Raw genomic sequence first — 21111 nt, 5'->3', positions numbered from 1 at the left:
GAATGTAAATCAATTAAAGCACAAGGAGGCAACTGGGGGCTCTGATCCAACTAATAGTTTGGGAGATGGAAAACATTTTCAAATAAGGCAAAGATGATCAAAATAACAGATGCCTCTCTATAGATGAAAAGAATTAGGTAACCTATGACAGTTCTACAGTCTGAGTTGTCTTGAATGGGAAGACCAATTAATATACCCTTGAAATTTCATGTAGATTTGGAAATGGAAAAGAAGCAAAATTTAAGCCAAATGTCTAATGCAGCCTTTTTTTTTAAGGAAAATCCAAATAGCGTAGACAAAAGCCCTAGAACGAATATATAAATTCAGGGCCCCAAATAAATTAAATTTCAAAAAGTCCTCCCGTTATTTCCAAGGCACTAAGAAAGGAGATACCCACTCCACTGGGTTAAGCTTCAGAATGGTGCCCTCCCTTCCGTAGCCACCTTCTGGGGATATCTGCCTCTCACCACAGTCTAGGTTGAGGGTCAGCCTCATGAAGATTCCTAACATCCCCTGTCCTGCCACCACTGACCCAAAAGGCAGCCAATCCATAGGTTTCCCCATGACCTATGGTGCAAAAAGATGCGCTGAGCCAATCGGATTCCTTCTTTCAGAAATTTAAACCAGAAAATCCTGGGAAAGTCAATCAATTAACAGTGGAAGCTGAGACAAAATTTACAATATAGTAGTGGCTCTCAAACTTTAGTGTGTCTAAGAATGATCTGGGTAGCTTGTTAAAAAAAAGCAGACTCCTGGGTACCATGTCCAGAGATTTTGATTCAGTAAAGTCTGGGAGTAAGACTCAGAACCCTTCATTTTTAACAAGTATGTCAAGCAATTCTGATGTAAGTGGCCTACAAAGCACAAGAAGAATAACACTGATATAGAAAGAACCCCAGGACACAAGCCAAAGTTAGGTAAAGGCAAAAATTAAATGCTAGAAAAACACTATAGAGGAAGTGGGGAAGCTGAACAACAGAAGTGACAGAAGTCTATATTAATAGCGGAGCTTTAAAGACAGTGGAGCCCACTGGCTGGCTTTACCTCAGGGCTTGCTCTGCTTGCAGGCCTTGCTTTAACACACTTCCTGCCTTCCTATAACCAGCTGGTTCAGCTTGTCCTGAGTTTTGGATCACATATCTCCTTAAAATAAATCCTTCATCACTTGAAGTAACTTGAATGCAGCCAAAAGAGTTAAATAACATTCATGTATCAAAAGTAAATTAGTTTCTCTTCCGTAAGAGGGCAATGTAAAATAGGCAAAAAATCCACTCCTGAAATTCAGAATGGTAAACATTAAAACTTTCAGTTCAAATGCAAAAAACATTTCAGCTTCAAATTAATGGCTCTATCCAAGACCATTGTCAAAGAGCTTCACCTAATGAAATCAATGACATTTAGCTTCTCTGAAACAGTGAACATTACTGACCCCTTCCGTCTTACTGAAAATTCCCTTCTTTCAGTGCAGCAGTATCATTCTTTGTAGTCGCCCCATCACCATACATATTTTTGTAAAGAAGCTCAGGTGGGGAACCTGAGCAAAGGGAAAGTAAGGGTGGCATAATGACAAAACTGTAGATAGGGTCAATACACAGAAATACATTTAATTGGTCCGATAAAGTTGCTGGAGATGAACAGCAAATGCTCATTAGCAGTTGCTTCCAACGGGGGAAAAACACCTGTTCAAGCACAGCGTCCATAAAATAAAAATAAATCAATTATTTAAGAGAATTACTGTTTTTCTTGACATTGAAAACTAACAGAAAGTTTCCATAATTTCTCATCAAAAGAGCATTGTGTGCTGTTGTAGACAATGTCCTCAAAAACCTTCCATAGTGGTACTACAATAAAGTGTGTCTGGCTGAGTTTTTCATGACATGCCTAATAGTGCAAATGTCAAGGTGGAACAGAGTAGAAGCAATTTTATGAAGTCCAAAATAATGCAGTTTAGGTTTACAGATTTCTGATAGTCTGGCTTAATCTACAGGAAAATTTACAAATGTACAGAATGGATAGGTTGCTTGCCTTTTAAGCAACTCCTAATAAATATCATGTCTTGTGCCTCCTGACAAGATTTTGATAAGTAATTGCTCATAAATATTATTTCTTTCAATGTCTGATTTTTTTTTTGGTGAGCAAACAATTCAAGGTTCCATTCCATGTTAAGATAATTTTTAATTTTGATACTTTGTGTTGTCAATTTAAGGGCAGAGGGTAATCTGCCTTCCATTTTTATATCTTTCCTATCCTTTATAGCAAAGCTACTTGAAGGAACTGTCCATGTTCAATAGCTTTACTTCCTCACCACCCATTATCTCCCTAATTTATACAATCTGGTTCCTGTCCCCCATCATACCACTGAAATCACTCTTGCTAAATTGCTAATAACCTCCATTTTGCCTCTTAGACATTTAATAACACGCATGTTCAAATCCTTCCTGCCCCTGGAACTCTCCCCTCAACTTCTGTGTGACACAACTCCTTTCCAACATCTTGGGCAATATTTTTTCAGAGCTCCACTTCTGCTACTTTCCTTAAATCTCTCTGTTTCCTCAAGACTCTCTCCATCCTCAACCCTTCGCTTTTCCACTTTTCTTACTCTATATGGTCTCCCTATGTGATCTCATTTACCTTGTGGACTCAATTACTACTTATAAGCATGATTCTAAAGTCTATTTGTAGCTGTTCTCTCTCTCCCAGCTCCAAAACCATACATCCAACTGTGTACCAAACATTTCCACTCTTCTGTCAAACAGGCACTTCAAATCCAACATGTTCAAACCTGAATCATCTCTTTCCTCCTCATCCCAATCTGCTACTTCAATATTTCCTCTCCAAATCAGGAGTGTGGGCTTCTTCCCAGACTCATCTCTCTCCATACCCTACAACTAAACAGTCATCAAGTCCTGTTACCTCTACCTCCTCTATATCCATTGAATCTGTACCATCTACTCCATTTCCACTGCCACTACCTAAGTTCAGATTCTTGCCATTTTTATGCCTGGGATACTTAAAAGCTTCATGATTTCCCTACCTCCAAAATGATCCCCTCTCCAATTTATCCTTCAAACTATTGCCAGAGGTGTCTTCCTTAAAACTGGGTGTCAGGGCCGGCCTGGTGGCGCAGCGGTTAAGTTCGCACATTCCACTTCTTGGCGGCCCAGGGTTTGCCGGTTCGGATCCCCGGTGCAGACATGGCACTGCTTGGCAAAAGCCATGCTGTGGTAGGCGTCCCACGTATAAAACAGAGGAAGATGGGCATGGATGTTAGCTCAGGGCCAGGCTTCCTCAGCAAAAAGAGGAAGATTGGCAGTAGTTAGCTCAGAGCTGATTTTCCTCAAAAAGCAAAAAGGGGCCAGCCCGGTGGGGCAGCGGTTAAGTTCGCACGTTCCGCTTCTCGGCAGCCCGGGGTTCGCCGGTTTGGATCCCGGGTAAGGACATGTCACTGCTTGGCACGCCATGCTGTGGTAGGTGTCCCACATATAAAGTAGAGGAAGATGGGCATGGACGTTAGCTCAGGGCCAGTCTTCCTCAGCAAAAACAGGAGGACTGGCAGTAGTTAGCTCAGGGCTAATCTTCCTCAAAAACAATAACAAAAACAAAAACACCCTGGATGTCAAGCCTCTGTTCAAATCCCTTAATGCTTATGGGAAGCCCTCTGGATACAAGTTAAACTTATTACCTTAGTTTAATTTGTAAAGATCTTTATGCACTAGCCTCTACTTATTTCTCTAGCCTCGTCTGCCCAGACATTACACATACCTTCTTTTATTTGTTATATTATTTATAGTTCAAGGTATATACCTTGCTATTTGATCCCTCTATGCCTTTGCACATGTCTATCCTTCTGCCTAGAATGCACAGGGCTTAAAAATGTAGATTCTAAAGTTATAAATGAGCAGGCTCAAACCCCTTCTCTACCACTGACTTAATCCCATCACACCACCGAATGAGCAAGAGCAAGTTATTTAACCTCAATTTTCTCATCTATAAAAATGAGGTAACACGGCTCACTACCACATATAATTGTTAAGAGAATTAAAAAATCTGTAAAGTGCTTATCTTAGTGTGTTACAGATGGTAAGTGCTCAATAAATACTGACTAGTATTTTATTTATGTTTTGATTTAGCTAATTCACACTAAAGCCTCAAGATTCAGCTAAAGCATTATCTCTTCAAGAAAACCTGACCCTGAGGTTGATTTGGATATCCTTTCTCTTTAGTTTCATAACATTCAGAACATACCTCTACAAAAGTATTTGCCATACTACATTGGTCTGTTTTCCCTCTCTCGACAGACCTCCTAAAAGACAGATTTTTTTCTACTTTGTTTCTCTAGTGCCTACCAGAGTGAGTGACACATACAAAGTAGATGTATAGTAGTATCTTGCCACAGAACTAAATGAATAGGTCACTCAGAAAACATCTGATACCCCTATACTAAATTGAAAAGCTTTAATCAGCATAGGACATTGGCATAGTCCAGTCTGGTAGAATTCTCTCCTGAGATATAAGAGCAGTGACCTAGGTACAGAGACACAGCTTCTGAATCAAATGCATAATTTCACAACAATTTTTTCCTGATTTCAGAATCAGGAAGCACCATAAAGTATAAATACAAATCACAGCTAATCATTTATAAATTGCCTTTTTGGAACAGCATTATATTCTATAATTAAATTCTAAATTACACTGAAAAACCAAAAACATCACTATTTTTCAGACTAGATAAAAATCGTTAAGCAGAACATTTCCTACCCCTTGGTAGATTTCCATCACTAGTGAATTCCCAGTAAGGAAGCCATGGCAACAATAAATACAAGTAACTCAGATTTAACTGGAAATAATCATCTCAGATGTGAAAAACAATACGCCTTTACCAACTATGCCAAGAACTCTCAGCCAAGTTTAAAAGCCACAACTGTCAATAGCATTTTACTAAAACTGAAATTTCAAAGCTAAGAGCAAAAAGGAGCAACTGCTTGAACTTGTCCTATAAAATGGTCGAGAGAATCAAGTAAGACAACATACACAAGTGTTTTGTAAACCATAAAATTATACAAACATGAGTTACTACTATTAACAACTTTATTGTATTTTCATCATCTAAGAATTTATTTTTTCCAAGAAAATTTAAATTTTGTATATACCAATAACTCATCTTACCTATTTTCTTTTTTTGTTGTCGACCAGCTGACTCTGTTATTGTTTCCTTCTTCTTTTCCACTGTAAACATAGTAACACATTAAAAATTAATAATGCATTATGCTATAGAAACAAAAGGTGCTTTATCAAAGCTGAACCAAGGAAAGAAGCTTATAAGAAAGTTAAACATTGACTTTGATTATGATCATGATTAAGTCAACTGGTGTGCTCCCAAACCTGCTGACGGTAAAAAGTAGACACAACATTCTAAGACTAAAACAGCAATAGTCTAAGCATCATTAATCAAATACCCATAAAGGACTGTAAAAGGACACAATCATAATCAAAACTGAGATGCTTTTCAGACCATCAGCTGAGGGTGATTGCCTTAGATAGAGTCTAAGCACAATTTTCAAATTCTGCTCTCTCAGATAACTATGTAAATTGTAGTTCTAGTCTCATATTCACTATAGAAGATAGGAAGTTATTCATTCAGTTATTGGCTGCCTAAGTAACAGGCACTGTTCTAGGTAGAGAAAAGGATAAACATGATCCTTGCCCTCCCCAAAGGGCAATCTAGTGAGAGCACATAATTGAATAACAATTACAGTATAGAAAATTGGCAAGGTAGATATATGCACAGGGTAGGAAGATCAGGAGAGCCAAAAAGGCTAAGACCAACTTTTTTTGATGCATTTCAATTAATATGATGATAGACTAACAGTAAGCTTTAGAAGAGGAATAGTGTAACATATTGATATTTTATATGTACTATCTTTAATCACCTATGAATGGACTAGGAACAAACACGCCAAAAATTACCTTTACTTAGTTTATTTATATTATCTGTTCTGTATACTATCTTAGTATACTTCATTTACTAACAAAGAGTACACTACATGTATTATTTCTAAAAGTTACATTAAAGAATACTGGCAGATAGGAGTCTTCCCATTAGTAGGTTAAGTATGCTGCCTGAATTCTAAAGCGAAATTGGTATTACTGCTTTATCAAATAGATGTAAAATTCAATTTGATTCCAATATTGCAAATGAAATGATAAAGTGCTTACAGAAATAAAACGTGTCTGTGTGAATATATAAATTTAATGTTTACTGTTCTAGGTAGGTAAAAAGACAAAACATGACATATATACATGGTGGGGGGAGAAAGAGAGAGATTTAGAACGAACCTGCTAGTACGAAATAAAAGGAAATTAAGTCAATAGAAGATGTTACAGAAACAACATTTTAAAAGGCAAAATGGACAGAAAACATTGACTGTTTTACTCTTTATCACTATTATTAACTAAAGAAACAAAAAATATTTCTCTCCCACTCCAGAAGGACTATAACATAACTACTTGGCATTAACCATGACTACATAAAAGACAAGGGGGGAAAAAAGATAGAAGGCTAGAAAATAGAAACATGAGATGATATTACGAATATTAACCTGGCCTTCGAGCAGACTGGATTGAGACTAGATAAATCTTTTCTAGGGATAAGATAAATTAATATAATGCTTTTCTAATCTCATCAGGTTGCAAAGAAACTCTTTTGTGTTGATATTTATTCACCAGAACCTCCGCCTGTAAGAAATAGAAATGTCAGAGTTCAAACAGATGTTCAAACAGCCACATAGGGGTTCTGCTCCACCTTCCAATGCCTTAAACAGTTGTGTGCTACCACCCCTGGGACTGGCCCCATCCAGCTGCACTCCTGAGAGAGCTGACAACAGTCTTGGGAGGGCTACATCAATTGTGAGCCCCTGAACCTAACAACCAGCCACACTGGGAGCTTGCTACTCACTTAACACAAACAGCAGCAGGTGTGTGACATTAGACCTTGCAGCCAACTATGCTGGGGCTTCTCCCACCCAATAAGGTGACTAAAGGAACCACAGCTGAGCCTTACAACTAGCCAGCCAGGAGTACAGCCTAGCTTTCCTATGCAACTGCAGTAAGAGTAATCCTTCCACAACAGGAGACACTCCTGGAACATTTGGAACTGGTGACGAGAGGGAAGCACATTGCCAGGCCTCGAATGGCATCTCTTACATAAGGCCACTTCCCCAAGATGGGGAGACATAGCTGATCTACTTAATACATAGACATAAGCATAGAGAAAGAGGTAAAATGGGGAGACAAAGTAATATGCTCTGAATAAGGGAATAGGACAAATCCTCAGAAAAAGAGCTAAATGAGACAGAGATAAAAAATCTACCTGATAAAGAGTACAAACTAATAGTCATAAGGATGATCACTGATGTTGGGAGAAAAACAGATGAACACAGTGAGAACTTCAACAAAGAATTGGAAAATATAAAAAAGAACCAATCAGAACTGAAGAATACAATAATGGAAATGAAAAATTCATTAGATGGAATCAGTAGCAGGGTAGACAATACAGAAGAACAGATCATTGAGCTAGACAAAAGACTAGAGGAAATCACCTAAGCTGAACAGAAAAAAGAATTAAAAAGAATGAGGACAATATAAGGGACCTCTGGGACATCAAGCATACTAACATCCATAGTATCAGTGTTTCAGAAGGAGAAGAGAGAGACACAGGGGCAGAGAATCTATTCAAAGAAATAATAGCTGACAACCTTCCTAACCTAAGGAAGGAAATGGACATAGAGGTACAGGAAGCAGAGAGAACAACAAATAAGATGAACCCAAAGAGGCCCGAATCGAAAGACATTATAATTAAAATGTCAAGAATTAAAGAAAGAATCCTAAAAGCTGCAAGAGAAAGGCAACAAAGGAAACCCCATAAGGCTATCAGCTGACTTCTCAGCAGAAACCTCACAGGCTAGAACGCAGTGGCATGATATATTTAAAGTGCTGAAAGAAAAAACCTATAGCCAACAATACTCTACCCAGCAAGGTTATCGTTCAGAATGGAAGGAGAGAGAAAGAGTTTTCCAGACAAGAAAAAATTTAAGGAGTTTATCACCAATAAACCAGCCTTACAAGAAATGTTAAAGGGACTTATTTAAGTGAAAAAGAAAGACCACAAATAGGAATAAGAAAATTATCAGAAAAAGTTAAATCACTGGCAAAGACAAATATACAGTAAAGGTAGCAGATCAACCACCTATGAAACTAATATGAAGATCAAAAGACAAAAGTACTAAAATTATCTATTTCCATGATAAGAGGTTCATGGATACACACACATATGCACAAAAGAGGTTAAACATGATGTCAAAAACATAAAAAGTGGGGGGAGAGGAGTAAAACAGTAGAGCTTCAGGCTCAGTCCTGGTGGCCTAGTGGTTAAACTCAGCGTGTTCTGCTTTGGCAACTGGGGTTCAGTTCCTGAGTGTGGACCTACACCCTTCTGCTAGTGGCCATGCTGTGCTGGCAGCCCACATACTGAAAAACACAGGAAGACTGACATGGATGTCAGCTCAGGGCAAATCTTCGTCACCAAAAAAAAAAGAGTTGAGCTTTCACCAAGAAGTCAAACTTAAAGAGACCATCAACCTAATACAGACTGCTATTTACATAGGTTATTACATATGAACCTCATGATAATCACAAACCAGAAACCTAGAAAAAATTGAGAGAAAGGAACCCAAACATAATACTAAAGAAAGCCATCAAACCACAAGAGAAGAGAGAGCAGGAGAAGAAAGGAACTGAGAAGAAGTACTAAAACACCCAGAAAAAAAGCAATAAAATGGGGCCCGCCTGGTGGTCCTTAAGTTCACACATTCTGCTTTGGCGGCCCAGGGTTTGCCTGTACAGATCCTGGGTGCAGACATGGCACCGCATGGCAAGCCATGCTGTGGTAGGCATCTTACTTATAAAGTAGAGGAAGATGGGCACGGATGTTGGCTCAGGGCCAGTCTTCCTCAGCAAAAAAAAAAAAAAAGTAATAAAATGGCAATATGTACATACTTATCAACAGCTACTTTTAATGTCAACAGGCTAAATGCTCCAATCAGAAGATGTAGGGTGGCCAACTGGATAAAAAAATAAGACCCATATATATGCTGCACACAAGAGACACAATTCAGACCTAAAGACGCTCACAAACTGAAAGTGAAGGAATGAAAAAAGATACTCCATGCAAAAGGCAATGAAAACAAGGCTGGGGTAGCAATACTTATATCAGACAAAATAGACTTTAAAACATAAACGGTAACAAGAGACAAACACGGGCACCACATAATGATAAAGGGAGCAACCCAACAAGAGAATATAATACTTGTAAATATCTATGCATCCAACAAAGGGAACCTAAATATATAAAGCAATTATTAACGGACATAAAAGGAGAAATAGGCAGTAACACAATAATACTAGGGAACTTTAACACTCCATTTACATCAATGGATAGATCAGCCAAACACAACATCAATAAGGAAACACTGGCCTTAAATAACACATTAATCTAGATGGCCTTGTAGATACATACAGAGCATTCCATCCAAAAACCACAGAATACACACTCTTTTCGAATGCATATGCAACATTCTCCAGGATAGATCACATATTTGGCCACAAAACAAGTCTCCATAAATTTAGGAAGACTGAAATAATACCAAGCATCTTTTCTGACCACAATGGTATGTAGAAATCAACTACGGAAAGAAACCTGGAAAAGTCACAAATATGTGGAGATTAAAATGTCACAAATATGTTTTTAAAAGTCACAAATATGTGGAGATTAAAATGCTACTGAACAACTCTTGGGTCAATAAAGATATCAAAGGAAAAATCAAAAAATACCTGGAGACAAATGAAAATGAAAATACGATACACCAAAATTTATGAGACACAGCAAACGTGGTACTAAAAGGGAAGTTTACAGCAATACAGGCCTACTTCAACAAACAAGAAAAATCTCAAACAAACAATGTAACAGGGGCCAGCCCGGTGATGCAGCGGTTAAGTGTGCACATTCCGCTTTGGCAGCCTGGGGTCTTCTGGTTCAGATCCCAGGTACAGACATGGCACCACTTGTCAAGCCATTCTGTGGCAGGCGTCCCACATATAAAGTAGAGGAAGATGGGCACAGATGTTAGCTCAGGGCCAGTCTTCCTCAGCAAAAAGAGGAGGATTGGCAGCAGTTAGCTCAGGGCTGATTTCCACCCACCCCAAAAAAACACAATGTAACAGTGCACCTAAAGGAAGTAGAAAAAGAAGAACAAATAAAGCCCCAAATGAGCAGAAGGAAGGAAATAATAAAAATCAGAGCAGAAATAAATGAAATAGAGACTAAAAAACAATAGAAAAAACTAATGAAATTAAGAGTTGGTTCTTTGAAAAGATAAACAAAATCGACAAACCTTTAGCTAGACTCACCAAGAGAAAAAGAGAGAAGGTTCAAATAAATAAAATCAGAAACAAAAGAAGAGAATACAACAGACATCTCAGAAAGACAAAAGATTATAAGAGAATACTACGAAAAGCTATACGCCAACAAATTGGATAACCTAGAAGAATGGATAAATTCTTAGAATCATACAACCTCCCAAAACTGAATCAAGAAGTAATAGAGGATTTGAATAGACAAATCACCAGTAAGGAGATCAAAACAGTAATCAAAAACATCCCAAAGATTAGAAGTCCAGGACCAGACGGCCTCCCTGGTGAATTCTACCAAACATTCAAAGAAGACATAATACCTATTCTTCTCAAACTCTTCCAAAAAATTGAAGAGGAGGCAAAGATTCCTAACTCATTCTATGAAGCCAACATTACCCAGATAACAAAACCAGACAAGGAAAACACACACACAAAAAATTACAGGCCAGTATCACTGATGAATATTGAGGCAAATATCCTCAACAAAATACTAGCAAATCAAATAAAACAATACATTAAAAAGATCATACACACGATCAAGTGGGATTTATTCCAGGGATGGTTCAACATCTACAAATCGATCAACATGATACACATTAACAAAATGAAGAATAAAAATCACATGATCATCTCAACAGATGCAAAGACAGCATTTGACAAGAAACAGCATCCATTTCTGACAAAAACTCTGCACACAATGGGTATAGAAGAAAAGTACCTCAATATAAGAAAGGCCATATATTACAAACCCACAACTGATATCATACTCAACAGAGAAAAACTGAAAGCTATCCATCTAAGAACAGGAACCAGACAACGATGCCCACTTTCGCCAGTCTTATTTAGCAAAAGTATTGCAAGTCCTAGCCAGAGCAATAGCTGACAAAAATTAAAGCGATCCAAACTGGAAAGGAAGAAGTAAAACTGTCACTATTTGCAAATTACATGATTTTACAAATAGAAAACCTTAAAGAATCCACCAAGAAGTTATTAGAAATAGTAAATGAATACAGTAAAGTTGCAGGATACAAAATCAACATACAAAACTCAGCTGCATTTCTATACGCTAACAATGAAGTAGGAGAAAGAGAAATTAAGAATACAATCCCATTTACAATTGCAACAAAAAGAATAAAATATCTAGGAATAAATTTATCCAAAGAACTGAAAGAACTCTACACTGAAAACTATAAAACACTGTCAAAAGAAATTGAAGAAGACATAAAGAAATAGAAAGATATTCCATGCTCTTGGACTGGAAGAATTAACATAGTTAAAATGTCCATACTCCCTAAAGCAATCAACAGATTCAATGCAATCCCTATCAAAGTTCCAATGAGAGCTGCCCCAGTGGCATAGTGGTTAAGTTTGCCTGCTCTGCTTCAGCAGCCCAGGGTTCATAGGTTCGGATCCTGGGCATGGACCTAGTACTGTTCGTCAAGCCACACTGTGGTGGTGGCATCTTACATAAAATAGAAGACTGGCACAAATGTTAACTCAGCAACACTCTTCCTCAAGCAAAAAGAGGAAGATTGGCAATGTATGTTAGCTTAGGGCCAATCTTCCTCACCAAAAAAGAAAAACAAAAAAAGTTCCAACAATATTTTTCACAGAAATAGACCAAAGAATCCTAAAATTTATATGGCACAGCAAAAGACCTCAAATACCCAAAGGAACCCTGAGAAAAAAGAACAAAGCTGGAGGCATCACACTCCGATTTCAAAATACACTACAAAGCTTTAGTAATCAAACAGTATGGCACTGGCACAAAAAGAGACATACAGATCAATGGAACAGAACCAAGAGCCCAGAAGTAAACCCACACACATATGGACAGCTAATTTTCAACAAGGGAGCCAAGAAGATACAATGGAGAAAGGAAAGTCTCTTCAACAAATGGTGCTGGGAAAACTGGACAGCCACATGCAAAAGAATGAAAGCAGGCCATTATCTTATGCTATACAGAAAAATTTAACTCAAAATGGATTAAAGACTTGAATGTAAGACCTGAAACCATAAAACTTCTAGAAGAAAACACAGGCAATACACTCTTCACCATTGGTCTCAGCAGCATATTTTCAAATACCACGTCTGAAAACAAGGGCATCCAAAGAAAAAATATACAAATTAGACTACATCAAACTAAAAAGCTTTTGCAGAGCAAAGGAAACCACCAACAAAAAGAAAACATAACCTAACAATTGGAAGAAGATATTTGCAAACCATCTATCTGATAAGGGATTAATATCCAAAATATATAAAGAACTCATACATCTCAACAACAAAAAAACAAACAACCCAATTAAAAAGTGGGCGAAAGATCCAAACAGACATTTTTCCAAAGAAGATATACAGATGGCCATCAGGCACATGAAAAGATGTTCAACATCACTAATTATTAGGGTAATGCAAATCAAAACTACAATGAGATATTGCCTCATGCCCATCAGAATGGCTATAATTAACAAAACAAGAAATAATAAGTGTTGGAGAGGAAGTGGGGAAAAGGGAACCCTCACACACTCCTGGTGGGAATGTAAACTGGTATACCTACGATGGAAAACAGTATGGAGATTCCTCAAAAAATTAAGACCAGAACTACCATATGATCCAGCTATTCCACTACTGGGCATTTATCCAAAGAACATGAAAACACAAATGAGTAAAGATATATGCACCCCTACATTCACTGCAGCATTATTCACAATAGCCAAGACTTGGAAGTAACCTATGTGCCCATCAAGGAATGAATGGATAAAGATGTGGTATATATACACAATGGAATACTACTTAGCTATAAAAAAAGACGAAATCTTGCCATTTGTGACAACATGGATGGACCTTGAGGATATTATGCTAAGTGAAATGTCAGAAAGTCAAATACTGTATGATCTCACTCATAAATAGAAGATAAAAACAACAACAATCACATAGATACAGAGATCAGATTGGTGGTTACGGGGGGGGGAGGGTGAAAGGAATGACTGGGTACGTGTGTACAGTGATGGATGGTAACTAGTCTTTGGGTGGTGAGCCTCATGTAATCTACACAGAAATCGAAATATAATGATGTACACCTGAAACTTACATAATGTTATAAACCAATGTTACCTCAATTAAAAAATAAATACAACTATAGAAGCTTCTCTGGCAACTATATTATTTTGCATTTAGGTGTAAACTGAAGACTACATTTATTTCCATAATGCAGATAATCAGGGACAAAACAATTAGTGTGGATACTAAAGAAGCACCAAATTCACAGAGCAAATTCATATTTACATAAATATTTGAGGTATGAGAATATTCATCCAAACAAATTTGAAGATAAGAGTGTTTTGTATTTCATAAGACTACTAAATGATATATGTGACATGAAGAAATCTGCATATAGATGCCATTGCATGCTGGCTAACTAGTTTATGCTCACAGCGGAACAATTTCTCACAAAGAATATATGTGATATTATGCTATAGAGATAATTTATTCTTTAATCTATTCAACACACTTTTATCAAATGCCAGGCACTGTGTTAAGTGCCAGAAATACAACAGCCTTTGCCATCACAGAAATTACAGTTTAGTTGGGGAGTGGATATTATTTCAATAATCATAATCATACAGGGGTAAAATTGTAATTATGACAAATTCTCTAAGGAGAGGTATATGGATAAACTGGAGCCCATGACAGGAAGATCTGACCCTGTCTGGGAGACTAAATGAAGTTTTGACACCTGAAGAATGTACAGTAGTTTGCCAGACAAAATGATAGGGAAAATTATCCCAGGTAGAGGGAACAGCAAACACAAAGACCCAGCCCCATAGTAGGAAACATCAAGACTAGTTCAGAGGATAGAATAAAGGCCTGAATGGCTAGAAATAGAGAACAAGGAAAAACACAAGATGTGGTTGGAGGGGAAGATTGGGAAGCACCAGATCATGCTGACTTTGTAGGCCACACCTTTATCCTAAAAGCAACGGGAAGAAATTGAATGTTTTAAGAAGTGAAGGAACATAATCAGATTTGCGTTTTAAAAATTACTCTGGATGTACTGTAGAGAATAAACTTGATTGGCTGCATGCAGACCAATGAGGAGGCTATTGCAGTAAATCAAATGAAACATGACAGACATTTGGACTAGGTAGTGGTGGCAGAAACGGAGAGATGTGGAAAGACTGAAAACCATCCAGGAGGACAACAATATTAGGGCTTGACAGTGCACTGCACAATCAGGGGGAAAGAAGAAAGCATTCAAATCAACAAATATTTATTAAACATTTACTCATGTAGCCACCACTCTAGGCACAAGAGATACATTAGTGAACAACAACAACAACAAAGCACCTGCCCTGGTGAAGCTTCCATTCCAGCAGGTGGAGATTAATACGATAAATAAGTAAATCATATAGTGTATTAGAAGGTGATAAGAGCCATGGGGAAAAACAACAGAGCAGGATCAGGGTGATCAGGAGCAGCAGTGGGACAGGAGGTGAGCAGGCTGCAGTTTTTAAAAAGGGTGCTCAAGTTAAGACTCACTGACGTGAGCTTTGAACAAAGATTTGAAGAAGATCTGAGGGTTGACTAAGCAGATAACCTAGAGTAGAACATTTTAGACAGAGGGAAGAGCCATTAGAAAGGTCCCAGCACATGAGTGTGGCTAATGTGTAGTGAGGAATCGCAAGCAGGTCAGTGTGGGTACAGCAGAGTGAGGGAGAGGGAAAGAGTGCTGGAGCAGTAACAGGGGAAGCCCTGTGGCCCACTGTGAGGACTTCGGCTTTTCTTCTGAGTGAAAATGGGACACCATGACAGGGCTATGAGCAGAGGAGGGACATGATCTAATAGCCTTTTGAAAGAGTTTTTCTGGCTGTTATCTTGGGAACAGACTACAGGGAGACAGGAACACTCGCTGGAGGCTATTGCAATAATCATGCAAAAGATGACAGTGGCTTGGACTATGGTAGTTATCAGTGGAGGTGATGAAGAGTGGTCAGCTTCTGGATATACCTGAAGGCAGCCCAACAGCACTGGATGTGGCTTGTGAGAGAGGAGTCAAAGAACCAAACAAGGATTACGGCCTGAGCAACCACAAGGACAGAACTGCCAGTGACCAAGATCATGAAGGCTACAAATGAAGCAGCCTTGGAAGTGAAAAACAAGTGTTCGATTTGGACATATTGGGTTTGAGATGTATATTACACATTCCAGTGGAATTGACAAATTGATAGCTGGATATGAATCTTGCATTAAGGAGAGAGGGCTAGGGATATAAATTTGGGGGTTATGGGCATATAGAGAAGCGCAATAAATGAGTTCAACAAGGGAGTGAGTGTAAAGAAAAAAACAAATTTTGGGTCACCCTCAAAAACAGGAAGTCTAAAAGAGGAACCAACAAGAAAAGTACAAAAGAATGACAAGCAAGATAAAAGCAAAACTGAGAGAGTGTGGTGTCCTGGAAGCCAAATGAAGAAAGTGTATTAAGGGTTCTGGCTCACACTATTGGAAGCATGGAGGTACCATTCACCAAACAGGGAAACCCTGGAGGACCACATTTGTGAGGGTAAAGCTAATAAGCTTAGTTTTAAATATGTTGAGTACATTATCAACATTGAATAAGTGAAGGAACAGTTACTGTAGTTTAAAAAGCCTGAGTTTGGTTTCCAATTCTTTGTCTGCTCTGTGATGTTAGTATGTCGCTTGACCTTTCTAAGTCTCCACCTCCTCTTCCATAAAGGGAGAATAATATTTATACAACTGACCACAATGGTTGTTTTGTAGACCAAATGAGATACTGTAAGAAAGAAAACTTCAAAATCTTACAAAGACATAAAGAAAAGTCAGAACACAGAAAATCATAGGATTTTCCTTTCTTTTTGGTGAGGAAGATTGTCACTGAGCTAAGATCCATGCCAATCTTCCTCTATTTTGTATGTGGGACAGTGCCACAGCATGGTTTGACAAGCAGCGTATAGGTTCGTGCCTAGGATCCGAACCTGCAAACCCTGGGGCCTCGGAAGCAGAGTGAGCGAACTTAACCACTATGCCACTAGGCTGGCCCCCAAATCGTGGGAATTTTAAAATGCAATAGTTAGATTTAATCTTTATAAGGTAGAAAAGAACACTGGAAGACAAATGAAGTCTATAAGGAACCGTTCACATTATACCTCTGGTTTCCCTCTCAGCTGCGTCCTGTGGAATCCTCTTTTAAAGAAAACAAACTCTACTTCTTCTTAACCTTTTCCTCAAATACTCCTTCAACCTCCTCACCCAACCAAAACTTGGCTTATCCCTGAAGATACCACTTGCCTTGATACCAATGATAATGACTTCTTGTTCTCCCAACACACCTTACTCGTTACAATTTCCATAGTTGTGCTCATATGCTATTTCCTTTGCCTGGAATTCCTTCCCCCATCTCATTCTCTATCCAAATTCTAACCATCCATGAGGGACCGCAAGGCCATCTGCAACACAAAGGCTCCCGAGGCTCCTCACAACTGAATGAGCTCTCTTCTTTAGAACCACCACAGCACATAACATGTACCTCTCGCTGTAGTTTGTACTATACATTTTGCATAAATGTCTTACATTTCTAAACAGACTTCAAGTCGGATTCATCCTTCCTATAAAGTTTTTGCATCAGTTGATGCTCCTAAAATATTTACTGTGAACATGCACTCAGTGAGCTCGATATGTTGAAAGTATTTCTAAAGGATGTCGCCATACTCACATTTTTTACTCTGCTTTTCCACTTCCGCCTTCAGTCGCTTGTACTTGTCTGTCCTGTAAACCAGGACCCAGGTTATACCTGAAACATTAAAAGCAACACGCTAGTAGAGAAACGTTTGAAATGGTCACAACAAACTGTTATTAGTGGTTACTGTTGGGTAAGGAGAGATTTCAACTTTTTGCTTTATATTTACCAGTAGTTAACATTTTTCAAATGTTAAGACAACTGACTCTTCAACCAAAACAACTGCGACATGATGTGAAGGCGTCTACACAAATACCCGCTCCTGTTCAAGAGTAGCCCCGAGATTCCCTGGAGCAGATGAGCCCCTAAGCAAGCAAGGCTCGCGACCTCTCCCTTGGTAGCGCGAGGGACCCCAGGCCTAGGATCCTTCAGCTCGGGGACTGGTCAAACGCCAGAGAAGCAGCCGCTCTTACCCTCAGCGAGAAGAGCCGTGCACACGGAGATAAAAACGATGAGCAGCGTGTCCGCGAACATGGTGCTCATCTCGCACTTCCGTCTCTGCACTCCCACCTGCCAGGCAGGGAAGCGCTCCAGAGTCAGGAAAAATGAAGCGAAAACGAGTTCCCTAGCTTTCAGGACCACCGAGTAACACCCCGACTCTGACAGCTAGGAAGTCACTTCCGTTTCCGGGGCACGGCGCCGGAAGTGCTCCTTCCCTAGAGTCGCGTGGCCGCGTGAATCTAGCCGAAACCAAGCCTGAAGTCTGCGCAGATGGGCTGACGCTCAGGCCGAATCTCGCGAGAGCTGGAACTTCCGCTGCTGAGACAGAATTGCGGCGCCCGACGTCACCCGGCAGCGTTTACTCGCTGGGGTGCTGGGGCGCGCGCTCTTCTCGGCTAGAATCCAGGTGTTTGCACGCGTCTGCGCTTGCTGCCTCCGCCCCACATCTAAGGCCGATTAGATCGTTTAGCGTAGGTTTGTCGGAAAGTGGGAAGACTGACTTCCGCAAACACGTACAACACGTACTGAACGGATGTGTTTAGGTGCAAGGCCACGATTTGGAGCTGGGGACGCGAAAATCAACCAGTCGTGGGCCGCTGGCTTCAATGAACTCACGTCCTAGCGGAGGAGGCAGACTTGTACACACGCTGTGATTAGGGTTTTAATAGAGGTATGACCAGAATGCTGCGGTGACCCAGTTGAGGGGGAGGTCAGAGAAAGCTAGTGAAAGGAACTGAAGCCGTGGCGTGGAGTAGGAGTGCTTCTGGAGATAGCAAAGACCTTTCTAGGCAAAGCGAAAGGAAGAGACACGCATGCTTGAAAATACGTGGTGTGTAATAGAGCAGTGAGTGGTGTGTCGAGAGAAGGGGTCATAAACCCAGACGCCTACGGTGGTCAGATATAAATGATCTTATGCAGGCTGGGCATAAGAACACGGTGGGAGGTGGTACGATGAATAAGGGGGCACTAACTTTATCTGAAAGGGACAATTGATACGTCCAACCAGTTTCCCTGGGAGAAGGGGGGACCCCATTTCCAATATCTTCCCATTTTTCAAGAAAATCCAGAAATCCCGATTTTATTTGAAAGTTCAATTTATAAATGTTGGCAACTCATGAAAATTAAAAAATGCTGTGTAAGTTCAAGAAAATGTCTCAGCAGCTTGGTGTCAGCCAGAGTATGCGTGTGTGAGTGTGTATGAAACTCTGCAAGCTGGCTGAACTGTCTCCCCTTGACTTGTGCTTTCTATCCTTGGTTCTTTTCTCTTAGATGCCAATGCACTTTATTTATAGCTCTCCTATAACTACTTTTGGCCTTTGTTAGTTGTATGTGCATTTCTTGTCCCCTCTTTAGATTTGGCAGCAGAGACCCTGGCTCCTTTTAACAGACATTGAGCTGCTACTATGTGTCAGGAACAATGGTAGGCACTGTAGGGTCAGAGAGGGTGATTAAGATACTATTCCTGACTTCCAAGCTGCTCTTTGGAATTTATACATTATAATAAGGTACAATAGAGGTGTTCATAAAATGTTATGGGAGCAGAGATGAGGGCGAGATTGGTTCTTCCTGGAGGAGTTGGGAAGGCTACACTGTTGACCTAGACCTTGATTTGAGTAGAAGTTCAGATAGCCTAGGTTTTTATTCAACTCTTTATCACCTCTGGTAAATGTTGAGGTGCAGTAAGAGCATAACCTTTGAAGTCTGACGTGGTTTTCAATTCTGGCTTTGCCACTTAATTGACAGCCGTCCTTGAGCATATGGTTTAACATCTTTGAGCCTCAATTTCCTTATCTGTAAAATGGTGATAAAAACACCAGCTGCATAAGACTGTTACGAAGATTAAATGAGAAAGAGTGTATTATAAAGCATTTAAAGCTGTGCCTGGCACACATAATTCATCAAATCCAACAGGCTGCTGATTGTAAAATGCACCGTTATTTTATATACTACTAAGAAAGAGAATAAACAATTTATTAAACCATGACACACCATCGCTTGTAAGATGCATCCCATTCAGAGGTGTTAAAATGTGGAAAAAAAAGAAGTCTTACAATCCATGAAACAGTAATAAAAAGCATTTCAGTTATGCCTATGTAAATGTTTACTTTAGAACCATGGACTGCTAGCATAACATTTCCTTCTCTAGAGCAATGATATCATGACCCGATGCCCCTTGTTGAAGAGCAGTGCTAGAGGCAAGTCCAATATAACACCTTTACTACATTCTACTGGATTCCTTTATCATACTTCCAAGTTTTCTAAGCTCTCTCTTGTAGTCATTTTTATATTTCAGAGTTTTTCCCATGAAGACCACCCTCCCAATTGTCCTGCTACAATTTCTCTGACCACTACATGGCTTTTGTCCTGGGACTTCCTTTTACTGTTTACAAATCTGCCTTAGTTTATACTTTCTTTATGTTGTGGTACAACCTTAAGTAACTTCCTGTCAAGGGTAAATGGGAGCTAAACTTTCAATGTTCTTACATTATTATTAGTAGTAGTAGTAGTAATAATACTGTTCTTTAAACAAATGTTTAGCACTAGGCTATGCACTGTGAAAGATTATGAGAGAAATCCCTACTTATAACCGAGGTATGAAAGGATGTGTATGGGCTTTAGGTTTGAATCTTAACCCCACGACATGTAAGCTGTATTACTTTAGCAAGTTATTTAATTTCTCTGAGCCTCTTTTTTTTTTTTTTTTAATCTGTAGAGGGAAAAATACTACGTTCCAGAAGTACCGTGTGGTTTATATAGATTGACAGCAAAGTTCTGGAGTCAGACTACCTGCATTCAAATCTTGGCTTCACCACTCAACCACATAGACACTTTTAGGCAAATTATTTCACTGTGCTTTGCTTTGGTTTCCTTAAGTGTAAAATGGCATAATAATAATAGTACCTAGGTCCAAAGGGTTTTAGTTATTTTTTTAAAGATTATGTGAGTAAAGTCTTTAGAACTATACCTGACTCATAGAAAGGGCACAATAAGTGTTTATTATTATTTGTTCTATTAAACCACCTAGCACATAATCTCTGAACTAATTTTTTTCTCATTCTATTCATTTCCCCTGTGATCTTATTCTCTTCAATAGCTTCAGTTGCCATCTATCCACTGATGATTCATAAAATAGTATCTATAGCCCAAGTCTCTTTCCTGATTTTCAGACCTAGTATCTAACTGCCAACTGGACATTTCCATTTGGATATCCCAGAGTGAACCTATTCAATTCTTTTACCCAAACTCCAATCTTTTCTTCTTCCCTTATTCTCTTAATGAGTAGTACTATCATCTGCCTAGTTTTTCAAGCCAGAAATATAGGAACTATCCTCAATAACTCCTTTATCCTACACATCTAGTCATCAAGTTTGATAAATTCTCCCTCCTTCATATCTCTTCTTTTCCACATCTTTCAATCCCCTTTACTACACTTTAGTTCAGGTCTTCCTGAA

At 39.1% G+C, this 21111-nt stretch overlaps 1 protein-coding gene across 3 annotated transcripts in view; it reads right to left on the bottom strand.

Moving 5' to 3' along the window:
* Window positions 1-17955, bottom strand: part of TMCO1 (transmembrane and coiled-coil domains 1) — a 67661-nt gene extending 49706 nt beyond the window's left edge. Inside the window, exons 1-3 of one of the 3 annotated variants that reach the window (XM_014739651.3) lie at window positions 17632-17955; window positions 17195-17272; window positions 5167-5226 (exon numbers count right to left, since the gene is read on the bottom strand). In XM_014739651.3, coding sequence (XP_014595137.1) covers window positions 5167-5226; window positions 17195-17272; window positions 17632-17701 — 208 coding nt within the window. In that variant the 5' untranslated portion in view covers window positions 17702-17955. The remainder of the gene's footprint in view (window positions 1-5166; window positions 5227-17194; window positions 17273-17631) is intronic. The other 2 variants (XM_070267897.1, XM_070267896.1) reach the window with 2 other exon arrangements.
* Window positions 17956-21111: the final 3156 nt, after the last annotated feature.

This window comes from Equus caballus, chromosome 5 (assembly GCF_041296265.1).
Source record: "Equus caballus isolate H_3958 breed thoroughbred chromosome 5, TB-T2T, whole genome shotgun sequence".
NCBI classification, from domain to species: Eukaryota; Metazoa; Chordata; class Mammalia; order Perissodactyla; family Equidae; genus Equus; species Equus caballus.
This window is presented reverse-complemented; position numbering and strand designations above follow the sequence as displayed.